This window comes from Typopeltis vanoorti, chromosome 18, assembly GCF_054136105.1.
Source record: "Typopeltis vanoorti isolate ZY-2024b chromosome 18, IOZ_Tvanoo_1.0, whole genome shotgun sequence".
In the NCBI taxonomy this organism is placed as follows: Eukaryota; Metazoa; Arthropoda; class Arachnida; order Uropygi; family Thelyphonidae; genus Typopeltis; species Typopeltis vanoorti.
In genome coordinates this window covers 12,700,884-12,728,263 of record NC_143566.1, presented here as the reverse complement: position 1 = coordinate 12,728,263, position 27,380 = coordinate 12,700,884, and the positions used below count along the sequence as shown (strand labels likewise).

Sequence of the window (27,380 nt, the reverse complement as noted above, 5' to 3'; positions counted from 1 at the left end):
TAAGTAGCCATTCTTCTAGTTGAAGAAGTATGTAAATTAGATAACAATTTAAAAATTTTCTAAATGAAACATCCTATACAGTCTATGACTGGTCTTAATGAAATATCTGGTTTATAAACTTAGAGAAGACCGCAGAATCTAGGTGGACAAGTAAAGAAGGTTTTAAGTTTTTTTCTTTTGATCTTCATTCCAAGTAGAAACATTATCAATATGATAATTAAGTCTGTTTATTTGACCACAAGTAGGATCAGATGTGAGGGACCTGTAAATTGAATAGTCTTGAAATAATAGACATTTTTCTCTCATAATCTTTTTTATCTTGAAAAACAATAGCCTTTCCCTTGTTAGCATTTGTAATAATTAGCTGTTAGTTGTTTTTTGAGATAAGGGTCAAAGACCTCTATCTATGAAAAAATTCCATAAATGATACCTTATTGGGAGAGATGGCAAAATCATGTCCTTTTGATAACACAAAAAGTTCACCTTCTGTTTGTGGGTGGCCTGAAACATTTATAACTATCCATATCACAGACATTATGACAGCTGATTAGTCTAGACAGCTTACAAGTGAATCAAATTTATGCTTTAAATTATTACGAGAAGCATTATAAACATTTAAGTATGAAGTCAATGATATGCCCAAAATAGTGTTATAAGATTTAGCCACTAATACAGACTCTAAGGTGCTCTAGATATGAACGATTTCTCTATTTAACAGGGCGGCTAGAGATTTTTTTAGCTTCGTATAGCTGATAATTTAAAAATGGCCTACTAGCCTTTAAATAAATCTGATCAGCTTTACAAGACCTATAAACTTAGTTTATTTTACTACAGGTAGGAATAACCTGAGCTATCCTACAGCATTTTAGAAATATGATTCTGTTGATGCATTTAGCCTAACTGACTAACACTTTAGTATATCTAGCACACTGTTTAGAAGTAGACGCTCCATAAAGTCTAGATATTTCTTTCAATAATGAAATATCATGAGCAGGCTTATTTAAATTAATTGTAACACAGATTCTATATTATATTATAATAAAAATTATATATATTATATAATATATATAATTTTTATATATATTATATAATATATATAAAAATATTTCTTTTTTATCTAGATATTTCTTTCAATAATGAAATATCATGAGCAGGCTTATTTAAATTAATTGTAACACAGATTCTATATTATATTATAATAAAAATTATATATATTATATTATACATTATAATACAGGTAAAGATAGTGCTTTACTTCACTTTCCTAACTTAAACAGATCCAATGGTCTTTGTCTATTCCCTTTGTGGGAGATAGTATTTTTTAAACAGCTAATCTTTTCTAACAGATCTTTATATCAATATATTGCAATAGATTGCAGGGAGATATTCATTTGTTTCCAGATTGTATGAAGTGTTATTAGTAATAATACAGATGTTCTTTAAGAGGATTTGAATAAGCTGAACAGATTGGTAGGTGAATGGGGTTGTCAGTTTAATGCAACTAAATGTGTAACATTTTGAAATTTGGGATACATCGATGGGAGGCAAGAGATCTTTGGGGATGATGATTAACATAAATTTGATATAAAGGGGATATATTGCAAAGGTGGTGAAAGTAACCCAAAGGATTGTTGTAATACTGAGAAGGATAACAAATAGCAGAGATAGAAGAGGTGTGATTCCATTGTATAAAGCCAGATCTGATCGGACCGTACCTGGGTTATTGTGCTCAGATTTGGTCACCAAAACATGAAAGGAATAAGTTAACCTTTAAGAGGGTACAGAGGCAGATAATAAAAATGATATGAGGACTGTATGGTGTTAACCATGAGAATAGACTAAAGGCATGTGAACTGCAGAGTTGGGCAGATAGAAAAAGGAAAAGTGATGCGATTAAGACATTTAAATTGTTGAGAGGTAGTTACAAGATTTAACTGGAAAAATTCTTGAGTAAGGAGCAAGGACAGGGTCTATTCCTGGAAGTTACGAATGGAAGTTGTGAGTAAGAGGGTGAGGAGTGGTTTCTTTGCATGGAGGGTGGTTGAACCATGGAATTCATTGATTGATAGGGTGGTGAGAGCATGAACAATGAATGAGTTTCAGTGGTATGATAGACTTTGTACTGTTTAGGATGGGCCTCCTGAAATGAGTCTTGTGACTATATGGAGTGCCTACATAATAATAATAACATTTAATACTTTGAATAGGATATGTGCACTCAACATTATAAAATAACTTTACAGCTTGCACATGTAGCAAAAATTATATAGAAGTTTATTTAAAAACTCCAAAAGATGAATGTAGTTAATGCTCTGTCTCTCTGACTGAGTCCATGTAACGTTGGATGAACTATATTGGAGATTTTACATAAAATTCTCTATAATTTTTGCTACATGTGTAAGTCATAAAGTTACTTTATAACAATATTTAAAAGAAACCCAAAATGATGAATAAAATTACAAATTGCATTTTATTTATGGCAGTTATTCATTCATAATAAAATTTTAATCATGTATAATCTATACCAGGCGTGGCCAACTTCATTCTATACGAGGGCCAATATATGATGAGTGGTAGCATCACTGGCCACACACTAACTTAAATAAAAATAAACTCTGCATTTTTTCAAGGCAATAGTTATGTATTGAATTACTATATTTGTTAAATCATTTTATTACTGAGAGAACAATATAAAATACTTGAGCGGCAACAAATTCATCAAAGTCGATTTTCAACGATGATGACGATATTCGTAACAAATCCTGAAGGTGATTCCGTGTTGAGAATACAAATTATTTCTGTCATCAGAAATAATGAATATAACTAGTATATCAATCAGAGTTTCTGATTGATATACTAGTAGCTAATAGCTACTAGTAGATATATATAATACTAGTAGATCAAAACTAATAGCTAAATTGATAATACATATTAATTAAATCCTGCTGCAGGCTGCACAAAATCACATTACAGGTATGCTATTGGCCACCTATGATCTATACAATACAGTACTCATATTACTAAAATTAAAAATTATGCCAAATTCAATACTTTCTGTTTGAGATTTCTAAATTTAAAAATTTGGAAAGTCTTGAGATGTTTTTATTAGTGTTTCTGACAGGTCAGAAACTAATAAAAACTGAACAATATCATATCAGGATGTAAAGAAGCAGTTAACTATCACAAAACTTCTCCTTAAATGATAGACCAAAAATCTATCACCCAAGTGAGGATATCTCTGTACCTGTAGCAATAACTAATGTGAGAATTGAAGTTAAGAAATCAGAGGTACTTAGTATATTGCAAAATTTAAATGCAAACACCGCTGTAGGTTTAGATGAAATATCAGCTCGGGTGTTGCGTAAATGTGCAAAGGAATTGTCAACACCTCTTACTTGGTTATTTAACTTAAGTTTGAACTCTGGTATGGTCCCTAGGGAGTGGAAGGAAGGCAAAGTAGTTCCTTTGCATAAAGTTGGCTCTAAAACTGCGGTAGTTAATTGCAGACCAATCACCATCTCGGGCGTGGTGGTAAAAGTATTGGAAAAGTTGGTTAAAGACAAAATTCAAGAATGGGTGGATCAGGATATGATACTCTATAGGGGCCAACATGGTTTTGTTAAAGGTCGATCCTGCCTTAGCAATTTATTAGCTTTTTATAATAGAATGACATCTGAGTTGGACAAAGGAAATGGTTACACAGTGGTACTTCTGGATTTGCTAAGGCTTTTGACAGGATACCCCATGGAATACTGTCGCTCAAATCAGAGCAGGTGGGGTTGGATACTAAACTGGTGAGATGAATAGGAGAATGGCTTAGAGAGAGCTACCAGAAGGTGGTGTATGGAGGAGCAGAGTCCAGAATGAGGAAGGTGACCAGTGGTCTGCCTCAGGGCTCTGTACTTGGGCCATTGTTGTTTCATTTGTATATAAATTATATAGGAAATGGCTTAAAGGGAGATATTCAGTTGTTTGCTGATGATGAAAAGTTGAATAGCGCAATAAAAAATCAAGCTGATGTTGATTTTTGCAGGATGATTTAAATAAGGTGTAAAATGGAATACTGTCGCTCAAATCAGAGCAGATGGGGTTGGATACTAAACTGGTGAGATGGATAGGAGAATGGCTTAGAGAGAGCTACCAGAAGGTGGTGTATGGAGGAGCAGAGTCCAGGATGAGGAAGGTGACCAGTGGTCTGCCTCAGGGCTCTGTACTTGGGCCATTGTTGTTTCATTTGTATATAAATTATATAGGAAATGGCTTAAAGGGAGATATTCAGTTGTTTGCTGATGATGAAAAGTTGGATAGCGCAATAAAAAATCAAGCTGATGTTGATTTTTGCAGGATGATTTAAATAAGGTGGTAAAATGGGCAAAAGGAAATGGATGTCAGTACAATGTGGAAAAGTGTAAAGTTATGCATTTTTGGATTAAATAATTACCAGCTGTGTACTACACTGATGGAATGGTACTCCAAGAGATTGATGAGGCTAGTGACTTAGGGGTGTTGGTAGATAGGGAGATGAAGTTCAGGGGACACATTGCTAAGGTGTCCAAGATTGCACATAGAATTACTTGGTTATTGAGGAACACACTAACATCCAGAGATAAAGAGGTTATTATTCCCCTTTATAAAGCGTTGATACTTCCACATTTGGATTACTGTGCTCAGGTCTGGTCACCTGGATTCCTTGGAGATGAGGAGGTTGGGGAAAATGTTCAGAGGAGAGTGACTAAGTTGGTGAGTGAGGTAAAAAATGCTTCCTACATTGATAGATTGAGAACTTGTGGATTGCAGAGGTTGGTTGATAGGCAGAGAAGAGGGGATATGATAGAAATATTTAAATTACTAAAAGGTTTTTATAAGATTGATGCAGGGGGAAATGTTTCAGCTGTGTGATAGTGATGGAAGAACAAGAGGTCACCCTGGAAATTAAGGAAAGGTATGGTTAACAAGGGTGTGAGAATGAGGTTTTTCACCTGGAGAGTGGTGAAAGAGTGGAATGCGTTGCTGGACTCAGTTGTGAGTTCTTCTTCTGGAAGTGAATTCAAGAAAAGATATGATAGATATTGTTTTGATAGTTTGGGTTTCGTTTCCCACGATGAGTCTACTGACTCCATGGCGATACCCGTAATAATAATAATAATCTTTAGATTGTACTTCAAATTCTGTAGTAATCTATCAGATACCTTTGCAAAGTCTGAGACTATCATTATATATGAATATCTCTTATCTAATACATTTGTCACTAGCTTATCATAAAATACAAATAGATTGCTGAAACAAAACCTCCCCTTCACAAACCTTGTTGACCATCATAGAGAATTTCTGCGATGGGATTCTCTTAGATTCTGTTCCTAACCAATTTCTCCATTGTCTTGAATACAACTGCCGACTGGTCTTTAACTGGAAACTTCTGTTTTATAGCTATGCTTGTGAAGTAGCAGCGTTTTGTCTTCTTTCCAGTTATGAACCTTCCCCACTGCAAGACTTTCATTAAATTACCAGGTCAAGGACATAGCTAACTCTCTTGCACATTCCTTTAAAAATATATGATTTTATTTCATCCATTCCTACATCCTTATTAACATCTGGCCTAATCGACATGTGATACACCTGATTCTTTCATCTCTAATCTATCCTCTGTTGTTTGCCTCCCATCTTGGTGTTCCGCAGCATCATTTATACTTGTATGATATGCAAAGTGGTCACTAAATAATTACACTGCATTTGTCCTGGTCACTACCATAACTCCATATCACCCTTCCATAATTATTCATCATGCTTTATGCACTGGAGTAGAATTTCCTTGAATTATCATCATCCTGACTGACCTATCTCCTCTCATACTGCAGTTTTTCTTTCTTTATCATGTCACCTTTCTACCTTGCATTTTATATTCCTCACTCATATGATCATTACTGATTCAATAACATTTTCTTTCCCTATGCTGCTTGGCTAGTTTTAGTGTTAATCAATATCACTCTTACTCTACTTGTTTGTAGAACTCTTGGTATGTTTACATTGCTTGTGTCAGTTGTTTCCTAATGAATTCCTTGTCAACCTTTTTCCCACAGATCAACTCTTAATATTTATGCCAGTTGACTTCAAAGCTTCTCATAATCATCCACCTTATATTTCCACATTATCTTTTCTTCACAGCTACCTTTTCGTATTTGACTTTGGCAGCCAGTGGCAGAGTTGATACCTCATTCACAAGCATAACCTGTGAGGTTTTACCAAATAATCCAGTACCCTAGAACCTTGTTTTGCTTCCATTGGGTGCTGCTTAACTTAGATATCTCTTAGAAACTCAACAGATTCATTCTTCTTGTTTCCATATGTGATATCATCCTTCCAAACCACATTCCTGTAATTAAAATCTTCTATTAGGATTACCTTTTTTTTTCAGGCCCAACCAGCATGTCTAATCATTTCACCTTCAGTGCTTTCTGCATTCTCTGGCCTATAATAACATCCTAATAGATATACTATTCTATACATTTCAACTTCACACCAAATAGCTTCAAAATCTTCACACGTACTACCATTTTCTACTTCCACTATTAATGGACACAGTTCCTCTGTTATTGTTAACAGCACTCTGCCATTTCTTTTTTTTAACCTTCCTTTCTTTCTGAAAAATTTTATATTCCTCCCTTTTCTCTTCCCAAAAGTATATCATCCTCATGCAACCAAGTCTTACTTATACCAATTATCCTGAGGTTTACCGACACAATCAGTACTACAAATTCTACTCCCTTATATCTGTTACTGCTTACGTTAATATACAGACATAACAATCTTATGCCCTTTGAGGCTATCCGATCAACATCAACCTGCCTTACACTAGCCACTGTCACATACTTCCTCTTCCATCCTGATCACTTTCATTTCCTTGTTCCTAACTCTGATCTTCTCCCTTATTCCATCACTCTGCCATACCATCAGCACTTCCTTACCTTTGTATTCATTCTTCCTTCCTACAAACTACTTCTCAATTTCTCTCCAATCCTTAACCATGCTAACTTTACCTTTTGTCTGTGTACTCGACGAACAACAGTTTGTTCTAAATATCCAACACTAAACCCATTCAAATGCAATTCACCAACTTCAAGCTGTTCCAGCTTCACTTCAAATTCATACATTCCCAATTTGCACATGGTTTGCCTGACATTCACCAATCTTGCCGTTAATTATCTCTGCTCTTCTGCTCAACTCACTATTATTATATCAGGGAACCCCTTTAATCATTTTCTCAACCACTTTCTCTGTTCTTCCCTTCCACATTCCTTTTCTCATCATTCCAAGTTGTTGCTAACAACTGCCAGTAATTCTCATTCCTTCCTGTACTTTTGTACAAAGCATCGGATATTTGGCTTATATACTCTGTTATTTAGCATACCTGTAATGATTTAATCTCTATATAACACTACATGATTATCCTTTGACATTTGCTTCATTCTACTAACTTCCTCCTTCTAATTCAGTCAGTCATTTCTTTTGACATTTTACCACTTCCATTTCCATCAACAATTGCCTAAGCTCTTCCACTTTGTTTTCATTACTATCATACTTTCAAGAAAATGATTGGAAAATAGTTCATAATGCTATTCTCATTTTTGGAATGCTCTATTCAGTTGTTGCATTTATCATAGCAAACTCTCCTTTTTCATCAGCCTAACATTTCTAAACCTTTCATAGTTTTTTACATTTGTGCATTGCAAAAAAAAGTCCAGGGTAAAACTAGATCTTCAGTTTCAAGTTTCCATGCTGCTGTATAATTAAAAAAATAAAACACTGTGAAAAAACAGTGCTATTTCCTTTGTGACAGTAGTGGCCAAATAATCAAGAACTGTAATTTTTATTTTTGTTTTAGAGTTTAAATTACTAATACTTTTTTTATCATGTCTATTAAAAGCAAAGTTGTAAAGATAAATATGTTATATACCTATCACTGTTCTTTGTTTTTTTCTGATATTTTAAAATAAAAAAAAAATCCAAATTCTGTGTGTTTACAGTGGATTTTTAACATAACTATTGTACTTGTTTACTTATTGTAGGTGTTTTATTATGTCAATCTGGCTGTGTTCTGGAAACACTAGAACAATATGCAGCAGAAATGGGATATATTGTTCCGTTGGATCTTGGAGCAAAGGGAACATGTCAGATTGGTGGTAATGTAGCTACTAATGCAGGAGGTCTTCGTTTATTGCGATATGGATCATTACATGGGAATATACTGGGTCTGGAAGTGGTAATTTCATTTTTTAACTTTTATTTTTTAAAAAATTATTGTTTAAAATTGTTCTTTCAGTATGATTGAATAGTGAATCATTCATTGTAACTGATTTGTTGATTTGGACTGTTTTGAATAAAAATAATTTTAATTAATCAAACTGAAAATTACTACTTTGTTGTTCTGTCCTTTTATATCAACGTCATCATTTGGAGTATATGCATGTATGTACACATGTACAAACACATATTCTGATCTCACACTATGTCATGACAATTTTCTGTCACATCAAGACATCTGGACCTCCATGTTACAGTGGGATTTGAACTTACAGCCTGTTAGTTGGAAAGCAATATGCTTTCCACTCAGCAATGCAAGCCAAATGGAAATTATTATTATCTGATCAAGGGAAGCTATAAATCATCCAAACCAGCTGTCATACCTTCCCATAAATTCATTCACACTAGATGCACTCACTACCGCTAAAGGCAAACTATTCCACTCACTCATTGCTCTGTGCAAGAAAAAAAACAACCTATCTCTTACCCCTTTCTTGACTCTGAACGAACTTAACTTCCATGGATGTGCCCATCTTTCATGTAATGAAAAATTTCATCACACATCCATTCAAAAGTTTATAGACCTCTATTTTATCATCCCTCTTTCTCCTGTTAACCAAAGTATGTAATCCACATACTCGCAATCTGTCCTCATAATCTAAATCCCGTAATCCGGATAAAATCTTTGTAACTCTTCTTTGTACACTTTCCACAGCTCCTTTTTTCCATTTCAATCTGCGCACAATAATCCAGGTGTGGTCTTACCACCAAAGCCTTATAAAGATGCAAAATGACTTCTTTATCCTTACATGTCAAGGTTTGCTTCAGCATCACAATTGTCCTCTGAGTTGTATTTGCAACTTTTGCTATGTGACCTTTGAGTTTCAAATTCTAGTCAACAAATATGCCAAGTTCCCTTACCTCCTCAGTTTTTTCTTGTAGCCTAACCCAGTTAATACAATATGTTGCTGCTGGAAATCTCATCACACCAAGGTGCAAAACTTTACATCTACTAACATTAAACTGACAGCCATTTTCGTTTGATCAAATTTCCAGCCTATTCAAATCATTTTGTAAGTGCTGAATATCAGTAGCATCCCTGGTTGCCCTGCATATCTTTGCATCATTGGCAAACAATAGCACATCTAATGTGAGATCCTGCTTGATGTCATCAATGTATAGATTGAACAATAGCGGCTCCAGGACTGAACTCTGTGGTACACAGCTGGTCACATTAAATCTGGCAGATTCACACCCACTATATACCACTTTTTGATATCTGTCTGTCAATCATCCCCTGATTCGAGTCAAGAGTTTATATTCCAATCCCACATTCTCCAGTTTATGCAACATACTTTTGTGTGGTATCCTATCAAATGCCTTTAGAAAAACCAAACATTATCATAGTGTATCCATTCACTTTATACAACTCGGCTGTATAACATTGTTATAAAATATGAGCAAATTGCTAAAACATGACCTTCCTTTAACCCATCAATTTTTGCACCACCCTTGTATGATGGAAATATCATACGTTCCTTCCATTCTTGTGGTATCATTCCCCGAGCTGAGGCTCAAGTTATACACACATGTGAAAGGCCTAGCCTATTCAGCTGAACATTCCTTTAGCAAATGGGCTGATATTCCATCTGTCCCTATTGACAAATTCTTATCCAGGTTATGCAACAGCTCTTCAACCTCATTTTCATGAACCTATAACTCTTCATCCAATATAGCAATAACACTGTGCACCCTCTTACATACACGTGGTTGATATATTTTAGCAAATTGAGCACTCGTTAACTGAACAATCTCATTAAGGCCAGAAGGGTAACGAGTGTGGTAAGAAAAGTAAAAACGGATTATGAAAGAATATTCGACATGCAGGCTAAAGAGAATCCCAAACAGCTTTTTCGCTATGTTGCAAGTAAAAGAAAAAATGTATATAGCAGAATGATTTTGAAGAATGCCAATGGTAGGGAGGTAACCGAATCAGTTGATATAGTGGAATTACTGAGCAAGCACTTTGCAAGAGTATATCATCCAGGTGGTGACACTGCAGGAATGAATGAACCAATAGCTTATACGGGAATTGTGGTGAATGAAGTGGAGGTGAATAGTCTATTACAAAACCTCAATGTCAATACATCTGTGGGATTGGATGGAATACCAGCTCGTGTCGTACATGAAGCGGCTAAAGAATTGTCAGTGCCCTTGACCATTTTGTTTAATTTGAGTCTTGAGTCTGGGTTAGTCCCGAGGGGGTGGAAAGAGGGGAAAATAGTTCCACTACATAAAGGAGGTTCAAAGACTGCTGTTGTAAATTACCGACCGATCAGCATATCAGGAATCCTTGTCAAGGTCTCAGAGAAAATAGTCAAGAGGAAAATACAGGATTTTCTAGATGAAAATGGGATACTGTATGGGGAGCAGCATGGTTTTGTGAAGGGAAGATCTTGCCTCAGTAACTTGCTCACATTTTATAACACAGTGACGGCTGAACTGGATAAGGGTAATGGGTTTACAGTGATTCTACTGGACCTTGCCAAGGCCTTTGACAGAATACCACATGGAATTCTAATCAGTAAACTGCAGCATATGGGGATGGATTATAGGGTTGGTGACATGGATAGGAGGGTGGCTGATGGAGAGATAGCAGAGAGTGGTTTATTCAGGAGTAGAGTCAAAAAAACGGCCTGTGACTAGTGGTGTGCCTCAGGGTTCTGTTCTTGGACCACTACTGTTCAATTTGTTCATTAACGATATAGGAAAGGATCTGAGAGGAAGTGTTCATTTGTTTGCTGATGATGCAAAGTTAGGTAGAGCAATAGTGAGTGCACAGGATGTCAAAATTTTGCAGGATGATTTGGATAGCTTGGAGAACTGGGCTAAGGTGAATGGATGTCAATTTAATGTGGCAAAGTGTATGGTTATGCATTTTGGGGTGAAAAGATTAGCAGCAGTATATCACATTGGTGGAACTGTACTCCAGGAGATTGACTATGCCAGGGATTTGGGAGTGTTGGTGGATAGGGAGTTGAAGTTTAGGGGGCACATAGCAAAAGTGGCTAAATCAACTCATCAAATCACTTGGTTGCTGAAAAATGCTTTAACAAGCAGAGACAAACAGGTTATTGTTCCTTTGTATCGAGCCTTGATAAGACCCCATCTAGACTACTGTGCCCAAATATGGGTGCCAGGGTTTCTTCTTGATGGGGAGGAGACGGAGAGGATCCAGAGGCGAGTGACCAAGATGATAGTAGGTCTATGGAATGAACCTTATGAGAACAGGTTGAAGATTTGTGGATTGCAGAAATTGGTTGATAGGCAGAAAAGAGGTGATATGATTGAGACATTCAAATTACGAAGGGTTTCTATAGGATTAATTCAGAAGATATTTTTGAGAATAAGACTGGTGGTGGGAGGACTAGGGGCCATACATGGAAGCTGGGCAAGAGTGTGGTAGCAAGGGTGTTAAAGCTAGGTTCTTTACTTGGAGAGTGGTGAATGAGTGGAATGAGTTGCCAGAGTCTGTTGTGGGTGCCATGACTGTGAATGAGTTCAAAGCCAGGTATGATAGATACTGTGTGAATGTCGAATAGTTGTTCTTGACATGATGTTAGGCCCTCCCTTGATGAGTCTATCGACTCCTTGGAGTTGCCCGTAATAATAATAATTAGCTTCCAACACTAGAGTACCATCTGCATTCAATAAATTATTTTTTCACATTCGTTCTTTCTTTTGCTTGCAGCATAACGATAAAATTCTTTTGGATTGCCTTTAGCTTGCATGGCTAATTTCTTTTCATAGTCTGATTTAGCTTTCTGCAGAATGCTCATTACTTTATATATATTTCATAACTCCTCTCACTGTTATTCTCACGATATTCTTTCCACTTCATCTTCTTCTTGTAGATCTCTTCTACTGCTCCTATGCCTCTCTCATTCCCTCTCTTCTACTGCTCCTATTCTGTACTCTTCTGTAATTCCCATACCCCTCTCTCTCTCTCTCTCTCATTTCTTCTCTCCTCTTCTATCATTCCCATAACTCTCTCTCACTCCTCTGATTTGCTTTGTATTCATCTCTTCCATTCTCCTAATCTTTTCTTTCATACTTTTCATCTCGTTCCTGATACATTCCTCCTCCTCTTTCAGCTCATCTATCTCTCTCTCTGCAAGTTAGTCACTCTTACTCACTGCCATTCATTCTCTCCATCAAGACCATCTCCAAAATCTTCACAGTCATTCAAGCTTTCCACACTCCCGACTCTTATCTTTTCATTCATATTTCGCTTGTCATTCTCTCATATCACACTACTTGTCCCCTGACATTCATTTCCCATTCCTGATGCAACTAGGTCGGTTATCAAAATATCTAATTCATTTAATTCCTCCTGTTGCCTGCATTTTGCACATATGCACACTTCTCCTTCTCTCACCCACCACATATCCAACTCCCAGGATTCATACATGCTGCAAGCACTGCATGCCACAGAGTCCTTTATTATGTTACGCAAAATAGAGTCCTTAAATGGCGGAGGACTTGGTGACACACCATTCGTAATTGGAGCTGCTGCCACCATCATTCCTTACTGCCGAGGAACTACTAAACTAAATGGTGTAAAAACTATAAACGCTAAATATTTACACATATATAAATGGAAACACTATATTGACAGTGCATTTCTTCGTCCTCTGTAACTGAGCCTCGAGTCTGTAGCAACACCCTACCATATATTTCATTTTGTTAATCTCCACTTCACACCAGATAGGCTCAAACTCACCGCTACATGGGACATTGTTGCCACCATTGTTTTGTTGCATTTCTATTCTAACTGGACTTAAGCCATTTGATATCATCAGTCAAATTCAATGTATGGAATAATTTAGATCCTGAATTTCATTGAATTTGAGGAATGAAAGAGTGATTTTATTTAAGAAGCACATGGACAGTCTGTTAATGGCAACTGGTACATATACCAATATTTTCAAGCTACTTTTTACAGGAAATTTTCTTGAAGTTATTGATAATTCCTACTGCTATTGGTAATTGGAACAGAAGAAACCATTATGAACTTCCATTATGTTATGCAAGAAATGATATTCATCAATTTGAAATGGAAGCAGTGTTTATGTGAATTTTTTTATCAACTGCCAGAAAGTAGCTGATTTGTTTCTTCCATTAAATCTTCACTTATGAAAAATGGATGGCTATTAATACCTTGAACTGGCAATTGCCGAACAGCAAATTGATATAATTATGTGCTCTGTTTAGTTCACTCAGTATTGTTGAAAGTTGATTCTAATTTTTTAAAACATAGCTTGATGGATTAGTGTGATGCTACAACAACTTGGTCTACATATTTATTGTTATGATTTTGTTAAATAAACTGTTTACTTTGGCTTAATGCACATTTAACTCAAATTGTTTGTACAGTTTAATTGAAAGTGTGTGAGAGTGACTAAATATTTTAATCCAGGATATGATGATTTGTCCTTGCATGTTATGTATATAATAACTGTAAATATTTGATTTATTATTATTTTTTTAATATACTTGGAAGAATGACTTCAGCACTAATATGAGGGTTGTTTGAAAAGTTTGGTAAAAAAATACGTGAAACACATTTTTTTGGAAAAAATCACCTTAATTTCTCAACGTAGTTGCCATCGAGTCTACACATTTGGTCCAGCGAGTTTTCAATTTTTTCATCCCATCTAAAAAGTACAGGATTTGTCAAATTGTGTGCAAAATAGTCATTGACAGTCTTGATGACATCCTTGTTCAAAGAAAATTTTTTCCCTCTGAGCCAAATTTTTAAGTTTGGGAACAAGAAGTCATCACACGAGGCCAAGTCTGGAGACTACGGTGGATGTGGAACCAATTCGAACCTCAATTCGTGCAATTTTCCCATTGCAATGGCCAATGTGTGAGATGATGCATTGTGTTGATGAAAGAGCACTTTTTTTTTCTGTGCCAATCTAGGTCGTTTTTTCTTCAGTTCTTCTTTTAAACAGTCCAACAATGACTCATAATGGACTCCTGTTATTGTCTTATCCTTTTCCAGATAATCTATCATGATAATTCCTTGGGAATCCCGAAAAACAGTAGCCATCACCTTCCCAGCTGACTAAACGGTTTTTGCTTTTTCCGGTGCTCTTTCACCGAGCATTGTCCACTATTTTGACTGCTGCTTGGAACTCGGGTGTGCAGTGGTGGATACGAGTTTTGTCTCTAGTCATGAATCGACACAAAAAATCCTACGAATTGCGATTAAACATTGCAAAACACTGCATCGAAATGTCTTTTCGCATGCGTTTTCGATCGACAGACAATCACGGTACCCATCGTGCACACAGCTTTTTCATGTGCAATTTTTTGTTCAAGATATTATACACCCATTCAGTTGAGATGCCTACAATCTCAGCAATCTACACACTTTCACTTGGCAGTCTTCCATAACGATATCATAGATTTTGTCAATAATTTCATTCGTAGTGACCTCATTCAGGCATCCAGAGTGCACTTCATCTTACGACCACATTTAAACTCATTTATCCAAAAATAAATAGTCTTTAATCTTGGTGCAGAGTCCTCATGAACTACATCTAACTCGGTTTTGATCTGCACAGCTATCCACTTCTTCAAATAAAAGTTTTTGTCACTGCATGAAAAATGTAAACACGGTCATTTTAAATGTTTGCCAAACGAGAACTATGCATTGCATATCGCTAAAATTTTGCCAGGGGTTGTGAAAAGGATGATACATGCCAACACTGATTTATATGAATGAATGAACTGTGTCACTGTCTTTTGGAAATTTACCAAACTTTGCAAACAACCCTCATAGACAATGATTAAGTTTTCTTTGAATTGAATTAAGACTTGAGTCTGAGATCAGTGATAAATAGCATTTCCATAAGAGACAAACCTGGTTGGCCTTTTGTCAGTTTTGATAGATGATTGAATAAGGAAAACATTCATTTCATCATATAAGAAATATGCATTAGACATAATATGCTAGTTATGTACTGTCAACCAGTACTAATTTAAGTAATACAATATGAATACATTCCATTGGCGAGTCCAGAATCCTATTAAATAATTATAACAGGATGGTTAGGTGGTTAATAATTTCTGGTGAAAGCTGTTTCTAATCAGAGCTACCAACAGAAACTTATTAGAAGTTTCTAGAGGTTTGTATCACAAATCTCTTACAATAATGTAAAATACACAGCTTGCAATCTTTTCAGCTAAAAGTACTTAACTTTAACTTTTGCTGTATTGAAATTTATTATTCATTATCCTTTCCTCTCAGCATGTCAGTCAGTTCAAATCATTCTGCAGCATCAGATTAACTTACTATTATCCTTACTGATTCAGGATCATCAGCAGACATTAAATACATTCATCTTTCTTCAAGGCCCACCTTTCTTAATTGGGTTGTGGGGGAAGCAGCTGAAAGAGGAACTTCCAATGGTCACGATCCTCTGCCACCAAGCTCAGATGTTCTGGTGGGACTCCCAGATGTGTCCACCCAAGGTTTTGGATATAATCTATCCAGCAAGTCCTTAGCCTTCCATGTGTCATCGCACCCTCTGGCTTGGCAAAGAGGGCCTGCTGGAGGAGCCTCTCTTGTGGCAATTCTGACCAGGTGCTCATACCATCGTAACTGTGATCTCTCAACATGGAGAAGCAGCAGTTGAGTATTGAGGGTTTCCCAAATTGCAGAGCTTCTGAGTCTGTCAAGTCTTGTCAATCCCTCAACCCCTCACAGGAACCTCATTTCAGCCACTTGGATTTGTGTCTGCATTCTTTCGGTCATTACCCAGCTTTCATGATGTACTAATAGGATGACCATAGGTGAGGATGGGGACATAGACTGTATTGAAGACATCCAGCTTTGCCTTCTGGCTTAACTCCTGCTTCAGTACTACTGAATGGCCAAGCTCCCGCAATATTGAGCTTGCTAAGCCAATTTGAGTATTTAGCTCTATGTCCTACTTTCCATCACTCGTGAATATAGACCCAAGGTATTTAAACTTCTCCACCTTCCTCAGTGGGAAGGTGGAGAAGGTTAACAACCATCCCAGTGCACTCACATGTAGAGTGCACTGGGATGGTTGTCTTGAGACCACAATGTTTCCATTTTGGCCACACTAATCTTCATTCCGGCTTCTGCACAAACAGCTACAAACCTATCCAGGGTCTGCTGGAGGTCATCTGTGGAAGAGCTAATCAAAACTACGTCATCTGTAAAAAGGAGACGTCCATTGCTACATCTTCCAATTCTAACACACTCACTGCCTCGGCTGTGCCTATCAATCCAGTCCATAAACATTATGAAAAGGAGGTGACAGAAGACACCCTTGGTGGAGACCAATGGAGACTGTGAAAGGTTCAGACTTTTTGCTGTTTACCCTGACACAAAACTCCAGGCATACAGGGACTTGATGGCAGCTAATAGTTGGTCATTCACTCTATACTCCTGTACTACTTGCCAAAGCTTATCCTGAGGAACCTGGTCATGTGCCTTCTCCAAGTCTACAAAACATGTGTAGAAATCTTGGGAATATGCCAAGAATATGCCAGGAAGAACAATGTGCTTCTACCACATTGTTCTTCCTGGAACTTTGACTCAACTATGCTCCTGCACCTTCTTTCCAAGCACCTAGCATATACTTTCCCAGGCAGTCTGAGCAGAGAGAGATGCCACTCTCTGACATTACTTTAGTGTCAAGATTTTTATTCCCAAGATTTCTTAAAGACTTGCCTTAAAGTGAAGATTTGGTTAGTTGTGCTGCTACCAGGACAAAAGTTGTGCTTCTACCACATTGTTCTTCTTGGAACTTTGACTCAACTATGCTTCTGCACCTTCTTTCCAAGCACCTAACATATACTTTCCCAGGCAGTCTGGGTAGAGAGATGCCGCTCTCTGACATTGCTTTAGTGCTTGCCCAGATATCCAATCAGCCTAACACACTCGAGTCAGCCAGAGAACACCATCTCGATTTAAGACGTTTAGCATTTCAGGCCGAATTTCATCATCTCCAGCAGCCCTGCCTGATTTAGCAATTTTATTGCTAAATGGACCTCTTCTGCTGTGAGACTAGTCATCATCCCGATCTGCACTTCTTGTCCACAACTGCTGGGCCACCTGGGTTGAGAAGGCTCTCAAAGTATTCCCTTCATCTGTGGAAGATATCCTTCTCAGTTGTTAAAAGTACACTATCAGAGGCCTTAATTGCCCCTGTGTGCACGATTTCTTCCCTCAAAGGTGGTGGATGGTCTGCCAGAAAACTTTGTTTGCATTTGCATAGGATAAGTCTAATCTAATCTTTCTCCAAAGGATTCCCAAGCCTTCTGTTTTGCTGTCTTTACTGCCTCAGCAGTAACTTTTTGCGCCTCAGTGTATACCGGAAACGCATCTCAGGCCACCTGACCCCAAGCCATGTTAAGTAGGTCTCCTGTTTTGACCAGACAGCTTTTTGAGCTCTTGGTTCCACCAAGGTGTCCTTTTCTCACTGCCCGTCACGATGCTGAGCCTTTTTCTGCCACAGCATGAGAGTGCAGAAGCAGTGACAGCTGTTCTGAACAGACCCTACTCCTCCTGAACATCTGTAGTATGCTTGGGAATCTCTTTGAACCTGGAGGAGATGTTATCTGTAAAATTCTTCCTCACGGCCTCATTTTCCAATGCCTCCCATTTCACGCAGTATAGCTGCTTAGGTCTACCAGCGTTGATGGTAGCATTTGTTTTCTGTAGCCATAAAGTGCAGACAACAAGGTGGTGGTCAGTTGACAGTTCTGCCCCTCTCCTCACACGAACGTCCAGCACTGGGGAAAATAGGTCTGCAGAGACTATAAAGAAGTCAATCAGAGACCTTTGCCCAAGTGTATCCCTGTACCAGGTATAATTATGGACTTCTCAGTGCTGGAAAAAGGTATTCATTATGGACAAGCTGTTAGTACAGCAGAAGTCCAATAATTTCAACCCATTTGCTTTAAGGTCAGGGTCTTCATTCTTCCCAACCACACCCCTCCATGTCTGGTAATCTGTTCCAACAAATTAGGTGCATAGGCTTGCACCACAGCCAAGTTGTGGTTTTTCATCTGGAGCCTTAACACACACATATACCAGACCCCTCAATGGGCTCCACTCAGCAACACAGTCTGACAGTTGGGAGCTTGCTAGTATCCCCACACCCTCCTGAGCAGACATTGTCAGGCTCACACCAGAGTAGTAGAGCTTCCACCCCTCATCCAGGTCGAGTGTTCCAGAGCCTCTCCTCTTGGTCGAAGAAAGCCCGACTGAATCTAATTGGTAGTGCTTAGCCTCCTCAACCAGCTTCTTCTCCTTCCATGATTGTCTGGTGCATTGGTCATTGCCTTTTCAGTCCTTTTGCAGAACAATTTCTTTGCGCTGCCCCTAAACTCCTCCCTAGACAATAAATATTATCTTGAATTCCCAATATAATAATTATTATTATTATTATTATTATTAGGGGCAGCTCCTGGGAGTCATTAGACTTATCGAGGGAGGCCCCAAATCATATTCATCACCACTATTCAACATTCATACAGTATCTATCATACCTTGCCTTAAACTCATTCACTGTAACAGCATCCATCACAGACTCTGGCAGCCCATTCCACTCATTCACCACTCTAAAAGTAAAGAATCCAGCTATAAAACCACACTTTTGCACAGTTTCCATGGATGTCCCCTAGTCCTCCCACAACCAGCCCTGTTCACAAAATATCTTCTGAATTAAGTTTATAGAAACCCTTCAGTAATTTGAATGTCTCAATCATATCTCCCCTCCTCCACCTATCAACCAGTTTTTGCAACCCACAAATTCTCAACCTGTTCTCATAAGGTTCATTCCACAGACCTGTTATCATCTTGGTCACTCGCCTCTGGATCCTCTCATCCTCCTCCCCATCAAGAAGAAACCTAGTGACCAAATCTGGGCACAGTAGTCGAGATGGGATCTTATCACGGCTCGATACAGAGGAACAATAACCTGCTTGTCTCTGCTTGTCAACGTATTCTTCAGCCACTAAGTGATTTGATGAGCTGATTTAGCCACTTTTGCAATGTGCCCCCTAAACTTCAACTCCTTATCCACCAACACTCCTAAATCTCGTGCCTCATCAATTTCATGGAGTACAGTTCCACCAATGTAGTAAACTCCTGCTAATCTTTTCACCCCAAAATGTATAACCTTACATTTTGCCACATTATCTTGACATCCATTCTCCTTAGCCCAGACCTCCAATCTATCCATCATCGTCTGCATCATCTGCATTCACTATTGCCCTACTCAACTTTGCATCATCTGCAAACAAATGAACTGTTCCTCTCAGATACTTTCCTATATCATTAATGAACAAATTAAACAGCAGTGGCCCAAGAACAGATCCTTGTGGCACACCACTAGTCACAGGCCGTCTTGTGGACTCTACTCCTGAATAAACCACTCTCTGATATCTCTCCATCAACCACCGTCCTATCCATCTCACCAACCCTATATCCATCCCCATATGCTGCAATTTACTGATTAGAATTCCATGTGATATCCTGTCAAAGGCCTTAGCAAGATCCATTAGAATCACTGTAAACCCATTACCCTTATCCAGTTAAGCCGTCACTGTGTTATAATATGTGAGCAAGTTACTGAGGCATGACCTACCCTTCACAAAACCATGCTGTCCCCGATACAGTATCCCATTTTCATCTATCCAATCTTGTATTTTCCTTTTGACTATTTTCTCCACGACCTTGATAATGATTCCTGTTATGCTGATTGGCTGGTAATTTTCAACAGCAGCCTTGGAACCACCTTTATGCAGCGGAACTATTTTTCCCTCTTTCCACCCCCTTGGGACTGACCCAGTTATACTAATGAAACAGCACATCCCATTTGTTCATTGGGCATCCACAGATACTGTATGGTCACTCTGATGCTCGGTGATGTGTCACAGCAGTTCTCGGCATGCAGTCCTGTTGCATGCCTTCCTGGAGGCTTCGACTCTCTGAAGATCAGTCACTCCACACACACACCAGCCATCCATCTCATTGATGGTCTACCCCTTTCTCCTATTCCGAGATCTTTACTTTCTATCACTGTTCTGAGAAGTCCTTCTAACCTTTCAATGTGTCCGAAGTATTTTAACTTTATTCTGTCAGTATCCTTAAGGAGCCTTAAATTTCTACTGATCTTTTCTAACACCCATTCATTTGTTCACCTGTCCGTATATGATAGCCTTCTGTAACACCACATCTTAAAAGTAGCCATGGTCATTCGCAGAAAATTGTCCAGGAGGGGGAAGCTTACAATATTGTAGAATACAATATTGCACCAATACAAAAACACATACATACAAGTAATATATATATAACTTTACAATATAAAGGAAACAAGAATTAATATATATATATATAAAATAAGATCACGTTTCAAACTATAAACAATCTCAAAACCTTCTACAATTCCCAGGTGTATACAAGGTCACATGTGAGTGCGGAAAGCCTTACTATGGGCAAACGGAGAAATCTATCCTGCTGCGTCTCGAGGAGCACCAGAGAGACAATGCTTATAAGAGAACCAGAGCAACTGCTCTGTCGGGCCATGTCCTGTTTTCAGTAAACATGAACAATGAAAGCCGCCAACATGAGATAAATTGGGCATCAACTTCAAACCTACACATTTGCCATGATGAGGTGGAACGCCGCATTGTGGAGTCAAAAGAAATCACCTTAGACCCGCTTCATATGAACAATAATCGCAGCTATAATTTGCCTGACTCTTTCATCTCTACTATCAGATACTGGAGATCGCGTGGTTCCACACATGCACAAGTGTACAACAATAGAACTTTAACACGGACTATAGCTCAAGTTCATAATAACTGTAATTCACAGTCGAATATTATAACTTTATAATTGTATAGCCTTAGAGTGTCTCAATGTTATTTTCAGTGTCTTTTAATATCTTTCTATGTTCTTAACGGCTGATGAAGTCAATCTCGACGAAACATGTTGCGTTTTCAAATAAATCTCATTTTGTTATAATTCTCGGGTTTTAAGTCAGTTAATATTAAAAATGAATATATATATATATATATATATATATATATATATAGATAATAATTTCAATAATCACATATCATATAAGAATTGAATTCGCCGTCTATCGCTTGCAAATCTACTAATGACCTTTTCAATAAATTTCTTCTTTTCCTCTTCCTCTTCTGGTTTCTTCCTGTGCACACTAACTAATACATAAACCTGATAAGCACGTTTCTGAGTTAGTGGACCTTAACCATGTTTTCACACATCTCAAGGTGCTGAAACTTCTTTCAATGGTACCGATAATAGTCTTCAGATGCGATTCCATGATAATTGCATATGTATTTCTGTATGGAACATCGTCTAGGTATTTCTATTTTTACTGTTAATTTTTCAGCCATATCTAGTGAAGGTTACATATCTCAATCACTTACGATTATAATTTGTGAGATTTTTTACTCAATCCTGGTGGGGGGAGTGCCTCATTTGCCCCCCCCCCCCCACACACACACCTCTGTAGATGCCCATGAAAGCAGCTATCCTTTTATTATCTGACTTCTTTAGATTCCTTTAGATTTAGATTCTCACATCAATAAGTCGCTGTTGAAAAACAACTGCATACAAAACCTTCAACTTTGTTCCCATGGAGATAGATACATCCTTGCAGATTTTATACAAGTCTCTGACTGTTGTTTTAGCCATTCCTAATCTTCTTCTAACGTCTTCGGAACAGCAATTCTTCATATTAATAATGGATCCCAAGTACTCAAACTTCCTGATTGCCTCAATTCTTTCTCCATTAAGGTATACTTGTTTCTCAAGAGCTTTCCTATCTGTATTTCTTCTGAGAACCATAATCTTTGTGTTGCTGGGAGTGAGCTGAAGTTCTCTATTATTACTGATCTCATTAACTTTGTCAAAAATTTGTATTAGTTCTTCTTTGTCGTTACAGAGGAGTACAGTATCATTAGCATACCTCAGATTCAGTGGCAGCCGGTGAAATTTTAAGCGGGGGTGCTGCCTATACAAAATAAAAAATAAAAAAATTATTTTTTTCCTAATCAGTAACCAATTTATTAATAAATAAATCTACAGATTCATTTATTAATAAATTGGTTACTAATTAGGAAAAAATAATAAATTTAGTTTAATCCTTTATCCAAGTGTGAGCAAACAAAGTTTGTGCCTGAAAGTATCTTCAGGACTGGGGTAAGGTGATACAACACCAGGGCAACTCGTTGCAAAGGTGTAGCAAGCTACCAACACTCCTGTCTCAGTATCTCCTATAATGCAAAACACATATCCTTGCGGATATGTCTAATGTTATGCATTAAGGGATTATTATTACCCCAGTCCTGAAGATACTTTCAGGCGCAAACTTTGTTTGCTCACACTTGGATAAAGGATTAAACTAAATTTATTATACTCTAACCAAGTGAAAAATAAACTTTCAATTAGGAAAAAAAGAATTATTTTTATTTTTATTTTGTATGGGCAGCACTCCCATTTAAAATTTCACCGGCGCCATTGCTCAGATTACTGATCAATCTACCACCTATCCTAATTGCTGTCTCAAGCTCATCCAATGCTACATTCGTGATATCCTCACATAGATGCTAAACAAGTGATGAGAAAGTAAACATCCTTGCCTTACTCCCTTTCCAACCTGAAGCCAACAGTTAATCCGACACTTGTTCTTACTCTGGCTCTTGCTCCCTGTACAAGTTGGCTATCAAACTGATAGCATGTTGAGGAAAACCCATTTTTTTCATTACTTACTTCCCACAGTTTCACATCCTGAACACAGTCCAGAGCTTTGAAGTAGTCTAAAAAGTACATTACCAGAGGGAGTCTAAATTCTTTATATTTTTCTATGATCTGTCTAAGGCAAAGCATCTGATCACTAGTGCTTTTACATTTCCTGAAACCTGCTTGTTACTCAGGCATCTCTGCCTCAACTGTGGTCTCAATCCTAATTTGCATGATCTTCAATGAAACAGCAGGGGACAGAATACAGAACCCTGTAGCAGACTACATATCACCTGCCTTTATGTTGATTCTGTTCCATCACATATTATTCTTAAATTCATGTTTCACTGTCCATAGTCCATTGACACTAGATTCATATCCATTTCCATTTGCTCTGGTTTACTTAACATATTTTTCCATGTCATGTCCTGTCAAGTTTCTTCTCAAAGCTAACCAGCATCATAGTGGCCATTTCTTCTAATTCAGCTGTCACTTTGTTATAGAAAGTGAGTAAATTACTAACGCTACATCAAATCTCTGCCTCAACTGTGGTCTCAATCCTAATTTGCATGATCTTCAATGAAACAGCAGGGGACAGAATACAGAACCCTGTAGCAGACTACATATCACCTGCCTTTATGTTGATTCTGTTCCATCACATATTATTCTTAAATTCATGTTTCACTGTCCATAGTCCATTGACACTAGATTCATATCCATTTCCATTTGCTCTGGTTTACTTAACATATTTTTCCATGTCATGTCCTGTCAAATTTCTTCTCAAAGCTAACCAGCATCATAGTGGCCATTTCTTCTAATTCAGCTGTCACTTTGTTATAGAAAGTGAGTAAATTACTAACGCTACACCACCCACCTCCTGAATATGGGCCTTATCCAGTTTTTCCAAAATGTTCACCATCATTTTTGAGATATTATTATTATTATTATTATTAAGAGAGGCCTCCAGGGCGTCAGCAACTCATTCAGGTAGGCCACATAATACATGTACCAGCTATTGTACGAAGGTGGTCTGAAATGTTCTCGGCCTAACAATGAAAAAACGAATTACTAATTTCAAAATTATTTTTATTTTTCAACATAATCTCCCTTAAGACTAATACATTTATTCCAGCTATGATCCAGTGCCATTATCCTGTCTCTATAGTGGTTCTCAGTAAGATCTGCAAAATACCTCTCGACAGCTGCAATCACCTCTTGATTCGAAGAAAAACGCTGACCAGTTTTAGTTTTGGGAAGAGATAGAAGTCAGAGGATGCCAAATCTCAGGAATAGGGTGGATGTTACAACAATTCATAGTGCAGATCCCTTAATTTTCCCATTGCCAAAACACATTTATGGGCAAGTGCATTGTCCTGATGAAAGATGATTTTTTTCTTCTACAAACTGGATCTTTTCTCATGAATTTTTTCATCTAGTCTGGTTAAAAAGATTGGAATAATATTCCTCGGTGATTGTTTTACCCTTTTCAAGATAATTAATAAACAAAATGCCTTCAGCATCCAAAAATGCTGATGCCATGACTTTTCCTGTTGATGGAACCGACTTTGTCTTCTTTGACGATGAACATCTGGCTTCTGACCACTGTTTTGACTGCTGTTTGGATTCTGGTATGTAATGGTGAATCCAAGTCTCATCCATAGTAATCAATCGATGCACAAATTCAGTTTTATTCTTGTTAAAATGCTCTAAGCACTGTTCAGAGATTTTCATGCACGTGCAGTTTTGATCTGCTGTGAGCAAGTGCAGCACCCATTTTGTCACAAATTAAAAGCTGTTTCATTTGTAATTCTTCATGCAAAATATATCCTACATGTTCTTTTGAAATGTCCATAGTCTCAGCAATTTCATGCACTTTGACTCGCCGGTCATCCAATACCATATTGTGCACTTGATCAATGATTTCTGGTGTAGTTACACTTTTTGGACATCCTTCACGTGGATCATCTTCAAGGTTGGTACAGCTATGCTTAACCTCTGCAGCCTATTTCTTAATTGTCAAAATGAAGGAGAAGAATGCTCATAAACTTTAATGAACTTCAAATGAATTTCTTTTGGCGTTAAACCTTCTTTTACAAAGAATTTTATAACCGCACGATACTCAATTTTATCCATTTTAAGGGATACAGACAACACTTTTGTTTCAGACAGCTGTATAAAACAAACTACATGATAGAATGACTTGCACTTTCACCTGGAGAAGAATGCAAAACTATCGGCAAGATTTTTTTTTCCAACTTGGAAAAAAAAATCTTGCCGATAGTTTTGCAATCTGTGGTCAAGGCCGAGAACTTTTGAAACCACCCTCGTACCTCTAAACACATCCAGTTCAGTACAAATTGAGAACAATCATTTACATATCTTATCCTGATAGAATTGTTTTTTTGTGGGGCAGGGGTTTGAGTCTATGGCTCATTGTTCAAAATTTTCCATGTAAATATTGGCAAGTGGAGTGGTGGTGGGAACCCGCAGCAGTTCTGTTTATAAATTGTTCTTCAAAGAAAACGTCTCCCCCTCCCAACCTTCTATCTGGCTAAAATATATAGATGATGTGTTCTCTATTTGGCCTCATGGCCCAGACAAATTAGACTCCTTCCTCTGTCACTTCAATAGTATTATACATCCAAGAATCCAGTTTACAATGGAAAAGGAAAATAACAGTAGTTTATTGTTCTTAGACACCTTAGTGATTTCCAAATGGCAACCTCTCCTTCTCTGTATACAAAAAACCCACTCACGCAGGCTGATGTATCCACAACCCTTCTCAACAATATCGCATTATTAAAACTAACTAATAGAGCCTACAATTTTTTTTTCCAGTGAAACCTCTCTTTCAACAGAACTTCAGTCACATACACAACACCTTCCTATCCAATGGCTACAGTTTGTAAAGAATTTAAAAATAACCACATTTCCACAATCTGCAGCCATCCCTCTAGAAAGATTTCAGAAGTGCCACTACCATCCCCCACATCTGAAAAAATAGCCAGGTTGTTAAAAAAAATACAACCACTGTACAGCTTTTAAGCCCCACTTGAACTTGCTGCCCGTTATCTGTTTTATCAAAGATAGCTTCATCCTCTCTCTCTGAGATTATGAACACAAAAGTTACACCTGCAATCACGACCATGGTCAATGTGGTCTTGCAGACCATGTATTTGATATCACTCACAGGATCTCATGGAAGAAAACCGACATGCCACATCGCAGTAAATTTAAGGAAGAAAGGCTGTTTTGGGAATCTGCAGCAGCACTAAATCAATCAAATGTAAACAAATATGATAAGAAACTTCCCAAAATTTGGGCAACACTAATTCTCAGATATCCGAATTTATAACCTATGCCTCCTACAAACATACACACATAGATGTAGCACTACCTAGGTAAGGACCCTAGAGTCATAGCCACCTGTTTTATTCAGTATTATGTTGTCTTTTTGTGTGTTTTACAATTGTGATCTTGATGATGTCTGTGATTGAGACGAAATACTGGAAGCATTAAAAATAGTTTTTAATCTTTCCTAGTGCTGTCAATACCTCCATTAAACCTTCAACATGATGTCCTCCCTGCACTTAGGCCTTAACATGCAAATCAATCTTAACTGCCAAGAATTAAAGAATTAAATGAATTCAGACCTCATACTTTCACACATACAAAAAAGGAAAACAATTATATAATGCTAAGATGAATTTATCCAAATGGGTTTTATCCAAATAGACTGAGAAATTGCGTTTTTGGATAGTGGTATTTTTTTACACAACAGAGGCACCTGAATAACGTTTTCTGGGATATCCACATGTGTGCTAAAGTAGCCCCATTGTGTGTCACATAAGTGAATTTTGTTATCACAATACTAGTTGCTCTTGGTAGCATCAAAAAATTCATTTAAAAATAAACTAGTAATTTTTAATGCATACAGAAAAGGAAACCACTGGTGAAAATAAAAAAAGAAACACAAAGATATGAAGTATACTTTAGCTGGAGTGAAATCTTACACTCATAGGAATACCTATGAATATGCATATTCATAATAAAATTCCATGGAATAAATACAGCACAAAGAAAAATAATTAAACAACAGGTTTAATCATTCCGATATTTTATCTGTCACAGAGACATCTTCGGGAATGCAACATTAAAACTGCGATAACACACACATACAGAGAGACACAACAAACCAATAAGTAGAAGAAATTAGACTATTTAAAGCCTGAAATCCTTTGGGCACCCTCCATGGGTG

At 37.4% G+C, this 27,380-nt stretch overlaps 1 protein-coding gene across 3 annotated transcripts in view; it reads left to right on the top strand.

The window, feature by feature from the left end:
• Positions 1-27,380, top strand: part of LOC150096493 (D-2-hydroxyglutarate dehydrogenase, mitochondrial-like) — a 311,482-nt gene that overhangs the window by 151,021 nt on the left and 133,081 nt on the right. For all 3 annotated transcript variants that reach the window (XM_090408145.1, XM_090408144.1, XM_090408146.1), the window contains one exon: positions 8,064-8,257. In XM_090408145.1, coding sequence (XP_090264271.1) covers positions 8,064-8,257 — 194 coding nt within the window. The remainder of the gene's footprint in view (positions 1-8,063; positions 8,258-27,380) is intronic.